This window comes from Nicotiana attenuata, unplaced genomic scaffold (genome assembly GCF_001879085.1).
Source record: "Nicotiana attenuata strain UT unplaced genomic scaffold, NIATTr2, whole genome shotgun sequence".
NCBI lineage: Eukaryota > Viridiplantae > Streptophyta > Magnoliopsida > Solanales > Solanaceae > Nicotiana > Nicotiana attenuata.
In genome coordinates, this window is record NW_017670527.1 from 200417 (window position 1) to 207627 (window position 7211).

The 7211-nt window shown below is 37.6% G+C and overlaps 1 protein-coding gene across 1 annotated transcript in view; it reads left to right on the forward strand.

Moving 5' to 3' along the window:
• The first annotated feature begins 6669 nt into the window (after positions 1-6669).
• Positions 6670-7211, forward strand: part of LOC109240583 (60S ribosomal protein L34-like) — a 2172-nt gene continuing 1630 nt past the window's right edge. The window contains exons 1-2 of the mRNA XM_019407245.1: positions 6670-6834; positions 7024-7103. Coding sequence (XP_019262790.1) covers positions 6756-6834; positions 7024-7103 — 159 coding nt within the window. The 5' untranslated portion in view covers positions 6670-6755. The remainder of the gene's footprint in view (positions 6835-7023; positions 7104-7211) is intronic.

The window sequence follows — 7211 nt, forward strand, 5'->3', positions numbered from 1 at the left end:
ACAATGGTGCCAATCTCAACAGTCATTTGATGGCCGAGACATGCCAGCAGTTTAAGATCACGCACCGCAATTCCACCCCATATCGTCCTAAGGCAAATGGAGCAGTCGAAGCAGCTAACAAGAACATCAAGAAAATACTTCGGAAAATGGCAGAAGGGTCGAGGCAATGGCATGAGAAGTTACCTTTTGCCCTGTTGGGCTACCGCACTACTGTCCGCACTTCAGTAGGGGCGACTCCCTATTCACTGGTGTATGGAACTGAAGCAGTAATACCCGCGGAGGTTGAGATCCCGTCCCTTCGGATCATCGCCGAGGCGGAAATTGATGATGTTGAATGGGTTAAAGCCCGCTTGGAACAACTAAGTTTGATTGATGAGAAGAGATTGGCAGCAGTGTGTCACGGTCAATTGTACCAACAGAGAATGGCAAGAGCATATAACAAGAAAGTGCGTCCGCGGAAGTTTGAAGTAGGGCAGTTGGTGTTGAGGCGTATCCTACCTCATTGGGCTGAGGCAAAAGGAAAGTTCGCCCCAAACTGGCAAGGGCCATTTGTCGTAACCAGAGTGTTGTCCAATGGCGCTTTATATTTGACAGATGTGGAAGGAAAATGTGTAGAAATGGCTATCAACTCTGACGCAGTCAAGCGATACTATGTATGATTTCTTGGTTTAATTGTACTTTATTGTATTTGGCATATTTTTGAGATTGAAATGACGAAGGCATTTTGTTCTGTTATCCAAACACTTTATCCTTTGTTACCCCTCTTGAGCCTCATTTACTTTCTTTCGTACCCCTCTTTCAGAGTCAATAACAACTCGGAAGTTCGAGCAAGGCAAAACAGTGAAGAAATAAGAAACCACAGTCCAACGGAAAGAAAAAAAAAGAAAAAAAGAGAAGAGAAAAAGAAAAGAAAAAAAAAGAAAAAAAAAGAAAAAAAAAAGAGAAAAGAAGAAAAGAAAAAGAAGAAAAGAAAATGAAGAAAAGCAAAAAGAAATGAAAAGAAGAATGAAAAGGAAAAAGGAAAGGAAAATGAAAAGGAAGAAAAGAAGGTGGAAGAAAAGGAAAGATTGCAACAGCAAAGTAATTCCTACGACCTGAACTACGTTTGACTTGATCCCGAAAGGGTACGTAGGCAACCTCTTGTTGGGGTTCAGTCACACCAAAACAAAAATCCAAAAGTCCCCACAAAAGGAACTGGGGCAGTAGTTATGGTTGTGCAAGGAAGTTGATTCCGAAAGTTGTAGTTGTGAACCCATAATTGAATTGTTTTTGAGCCTTTTTTATACCCTTTCTTTCTAGCCCTATCCAAAAGCCTACATTACAGTCCAAAGAAAGACCTTTTGATCAATCTTCAGGAAGTGCCGATACGAGCGAGTAAAAGTGATTCACGTCAGGGGCAACACTCCGGTACAGCTCTGGAGACTCCGCCAGCCCTTTTGTGAGTATTGCTCAGGTGCGCCGGGACATGACACAAAAAAATGTTGGTACTTGAAAACGGCTATCCAAGAGCTCATTGATACCCGTCGAATTGAAGTACAAGCTCCAGAAACGCCTAACATCACCCAAAATCCATTACCAACCCACATAGCTGTCACACCTCCTTTTTATATATTTTCTTGTTCAGTGGCAAATAAACAAACTAATTTGAAAATAAAATCCTCTTCTGTTCGAGCCTGAGCCTCAAACCTAGAGCGAGAGAGAAAGAGAGAGAGAGAGGTTCCGAAGATGGTGCAGTGACTCACCTACCGGAAGCGCCACGGCTATGCCACCAAATCCAACCAGCACCGTGTCGTCAAAACCCCTGGTGGGAAGTTGATTTACCAGAGTACGAAGAAGCGGGCTAGTGGTCCTAAGTGTCCTGTAACTGGAAAGAGGATTCAGGGGATTCCACACTTGAGACCAACTGAGTATAAGATATCCAGATTATCTAGGAACAGGAGGACTGTGAACCGTCCCTATGGTGGAGTATTGTCTGGAAGTGCAGTAAGGGAGAGGATTATTCGAGCTTTCTTGGTGGAAGAGATCAGCCGCAATTCTCATTTGGTTTATCCTCACTAGCCCTGATCATCATTACGGTCTGTGACGGCTTCTTATGCTCTCCCTTTTGGATTAGCTCGATCATATGGGTCTCGTGATGGGTTGGTAATGGATTTTGGGTGATGTTAGGCGTTTCTGGAGCTGTCACACCTCCTTTTTTCGCTACTACACCCCGTGAAGGGTATAATAAAGGAGTTTTTCCAATTAAAGGACAATCGAAACGGGATTCGTTTATTAAGAGATTCAGAGTCGCCACTTGGGAGATTTATGGTGTCCCAAGTCACCGGTATGAATCCCGAATCGAGGAAAGGGTTTGACTCTATGTTAACACTCGCGAACCAGAAATCCGAGTAAGGAATCCTGTTAACCCGGGAGAAGGGGTTAGGCACTCCCGAGTTCCGTGGTTCTAGCACGGTCGCTCAACTGCTATATTTGGCTAATTTCTGATTTTAAGACATGTTATCTTATTGCAATTTTAGAATTATTTAACCGCTTTTAATTAATTAATTTTAAGAAAGTGAACGCCGTTTAAGAGCGTGTTTTTGGATCACGTCACATGAAATGCACCCAGATCCTCGACACCTCTTATTCAACGTTTTGGGATTTGGATTTGGGTCACATAAATGTGCACCCGTATTTATGAAGGTAACATTANCTTAAGAACTCATCTGCCAACTCAAATTGTGATGCATGTACTTCTCTGGATACACCCTCGTCAGATATATGCGGTATGATATACGGCACCTCAGATGTAGTATTCTCCTCCATCATTACTTCACCACAAACAAAATTAGCCTCTGTAGATGAATTTAACGTGTCTCCGGTTGAAATAGCATGTGGGTGTTGATCGGAATGAATGTCGGTGTTCACCTTCCTTTGCATGACCTAATAACATAATAATAGAATATATTAATATAGCATATTTTTTTCAGGAGTGTATTCTGTTAATGGATGCATAAGTATATGTGTGTATTCTGAACCATGTATGTTGATGTATACGTGCTACAATATACATGAGTAAACCGAAGGATGATAAAAGATATTTTAAAATATGTATTTAGATAATCCTGAATACATATGTATAACTGAATTAACATGTATAGACTTGTATTATGTAATATGTATGTTCTTGTATATATGATTAAACTGAATAATAGTAAAAACTAAATTAAAATATATATATTCTGAATATAATTATATAAACATATACTAAAGAGATTAAAAAAATGTTAACCTCTTTCCTCAACAGCTATATCACTCTGTGTTTGGCATTTGGGATTATCTGGCAAGTTGACATCAAATGACATTTAAATACCATCATCATATCTCCCGGTATATTTCTTTCTCTGGTATACCCTTTCTGAATTTTGATTGGCTTTAACCTGGTCAGAAAGCTTTTTGAAATTTTCATCAATCAATGTTCGTAGAGAAGTGAACTCGCCCATCACCTAATCAATACACAAATAATTAGAGAGGTGTTAGAAAACTATAAGAAAGTTAATACATAAACAGTAAAGTAGAAAATATTTTACCAATATCCACATAATCCTTGAATGAATTTAGATCCTTCCTCAAAGAAGACAAATCATCTGCTTTCTCTTCTGCTAGCTTCTTAACATGCATTTCAGTTTCTTTGATTTTAGTTATGCCAGCAGGAGGAGTCTTGGATTGAGGTATTGCCGACACATGTGGAATTTGACTCTCTGTAGTTGAGGGATCTATAAGCTGTTGTTTGCACTTTTTGTGAGGCGGTGATGAAGATGGACCAACACTTGCATCATGTTTCTTCTTAGGCTGAAGAGGCGTTGTAGGACTAAAGTCATCCGAATCATCTTAATTTTTGTCAGAATGAGTACGACTGTTCACTACATCAACTCCTTCTGGAGGAATCTGAATAACAACAAGCTCTATATCGCTTGGTTGAATGTCACTTTAAACAATATGAAAATAGAAATACCCTCAAAATGAACGACATTTGGTGAATGATTACAAAATTATGCTCATTGAATTACATATGTATCTATAAACTGTTTTCTGTATTCTTATGTATTCCAGTTAAATTGTAAAACAGAGAAATAAGTTGTATGTTGTATACAATTGTATTTAATATTTAATTCATACAATGTATTATGTATTATACAGTATGTGCTTTTGAAACATGGACATTGATGTATGATGCATTGAACTATATTTCAATAAAAATTTCAATAATAATTTCACTAACAGAAATATACGCCTAAAAAAGAAAATTCAGTCACTTACGAATAGTAAATTACCATGTTTCCCTGGTCTTGAACATGCCGTTCATCAAATAAGAATAAGTTGGCTGGTTAATAGTGGATTTCCAATTGAGTATTCTGGGTATCCGGTTATCAACTCGCCGTGCAATTTCGGGTCAACCTTTGAACAACACTCGTAAAATCATACTTGCATAGCGAGAGGCATCCCCGCTATCCTATAGTACTTCTTCTGAGAATCCATCTTCTTGCTAATAGATTTAATAAGGTATTGGAATGCTTCCTTACCCCATGGATAATTAGAATAGCTCCCACTCTTGACCAAGTCAAAATACTTTCTTGGGATGGTAAAAGCGTCTTCTTGGTGGAAAATATGAAAGTGTGTATGAAATATAGCACAACTATTTTGATGGCATCCTCATCGTTGTCATGACCCCAATTCTTGTCATTAAAGCATTTCAACAAATCTTTCTTCTTGACATTCTTTGCACCGCCAAAGTATGTATCAACAATCCCGTTAGGCACCTTTGTTATAAACTGAAAATCTTCAGGTCACCAACACAATTGAGACCAGTGACAAGCGCAAACTCCCTGATTGAAAAGGATAATGTTGTACCATTGACGTATATTGAAAATGAATCATCATGAGTTCCTTCCAGCTGCAGAACCATGAAGCACCTGAACAATTGATGTTGGATCTCACAACGTTTCATTTCAAGGAAAATTGCAAAACAAGTAGTACCAAATATTTGTACTGTTCTAGAGTAAGTTTTTCTTTGAGGTCGGATGCTATGTCAGTGTTAGTGTAGGAACTGATATGCGGTGATAAAATAGGCGGGTGTTTCACAAATAGTTTTATTTCCTGCATAGAATAAAGATTACAAAAAAATTCATAAAACTTTTGCAATACATAACCCATTCATGTTTTGAATGAACTTTTGAATACATCAAAAAACATCTAAATACAATATGCAAAAGGCATTGTAATAAGTACAAATCAGTGAATGAACTTTTCAATACATCTAAACACATCTACATACAATATGCAAAAGACACTGGGATAATTACAAATCAGTTAAGGTATTTTTGAATATATATAAATACATCTACATACAAAATGCAAAAGTTATTGAAAAAGGTACAATTCAGTGAATGCACTTTTGAATACTTATGAATACATCAACATAGATGTATACCATATCAACATATGTATCCACTATTGCACACATATCAATACAATAAAATACAACAAGAGAAACCCATTAGAGAAGGTAATACTCAATGTATGAGGACTCAAATACATATAGATACATCAACAATTACCTTTTCGTCCCGTGTATTCGAGCTATTTCCTGTATCGACCTCCTTTCTCTTAACACCAGAAGCATTATCCATAGGTTTTCTTCTCTTTTCCGCATCGGGAAGTGTTGATTCTTTCGAAGATTTCTCAACTTGGACTTCTTTCGATGTGTTATTGCGTATTTTAGTTCTCCTCTCTGCAACTGTATTTGTTGCTTAACCTGCAAATTTCAATTTCGCTTGAGAGATTTGCAAAGAGAAAGAGGGCCCATCAAAATTGAGTGCTTTGGTGGATATACCTCTGGTAACCCTCTTCTGGGATGTTGAATCAGCCATTGGAGAGGAACTTTAAAGTTTTCTGTTGGAAGCATAACAATGATTATTATTTATAAAGTAGAGATAAACAGAATAAACACACTAAAAGCGAAAATCTAAACACTTAATTACTTACCACAACTATTTGGAGCACAAACTATAGAAAATTGAGAGAGACAATGTAGATGAAGAAGTGAAGAATCGTGGTTTCTGAGAAAGGGGAAGATAATGGCGATGAGAGCGAGAGAAATTGGAAGTTCAGTATCGTGGGTTCTGAGAATGTATTCGAGAATGGCGATGTGAGTGAGAGAAATTGGAGAGAGAGAACGTGGAGAGAGAAGTTTTACATCAAATACGGTAATTTTGTGAGAGAAAAATCTAAAAGAATGAGAGAGAAAAATAATACAAAGCGTATTTTATGGCTTAAGGGTAGGGGGTGACCATAAATAGATATTTGGCTATAAAAATCAAAAAAGAGTTATGGAATATAATTTTTTAAAAGAGTATTTTAAAATAAATAAGGTATTAACTTTTGCTATAGGAGGTAAAAATTCTCAATAAGAAACCTAGTACATAAACAAAAGAAAGCCCAACAATAAAAAATTTTCGGGGATACGACCCAAAATACCAGCCCAAGCAACTAGTGGGTTTGGATTGGATTGAAGCCCAAAAGAACAAAGTTTGCCCAAATCATTGTCAATCTTAACCGTCCAAGCATATTTCTTAGTGGCCGTCAGATCTAGGGCAAATTCCCGACTAGGGTTTTGCCTTTTAACTTTGTTATCTCAAAGCCTTCTTCACTCCCTCTTCTGTTCGAGCCCGAGCCTCAAACCTAGAGAGAGAGAAAGAGAGAGAGAGGTTCCGAAGATGGTGCAGCGACTCACCTACCGGAAGCGCCACAGCTATGCCACCAAATCCAACCAGCACCGTGTCGTCAAAACCCCTGGTACAACAAAAACTATCTTTAATATTAGTCTTTAATTTGATTCTTCTTGATTCATTCAATTTTAAGTATGAATTAGTATTTCAATGAATTGGCCGATTTGAGCGGAATGGATATAGACTTTATAAAAAGTCGATTATAACTAATTTGGGATTGAGACGTAGTTGATTGATTGATTTATTTATTGTACAGGTGGGAAGTTGATTTACCAGAGTACCAAGAAGCGGGCTAGTGGTCCTAAGTGTCCTGTAACTGGAAAGAGGATTCAGGGGGTAATGTCATCTTTTTTTTCCCACATATTCTTATTCTGCATTTCTAGATGCGTTGATGGAGCTAAATCTGTGCTATTTAGATCTAAATTCGTAATATATATATATATA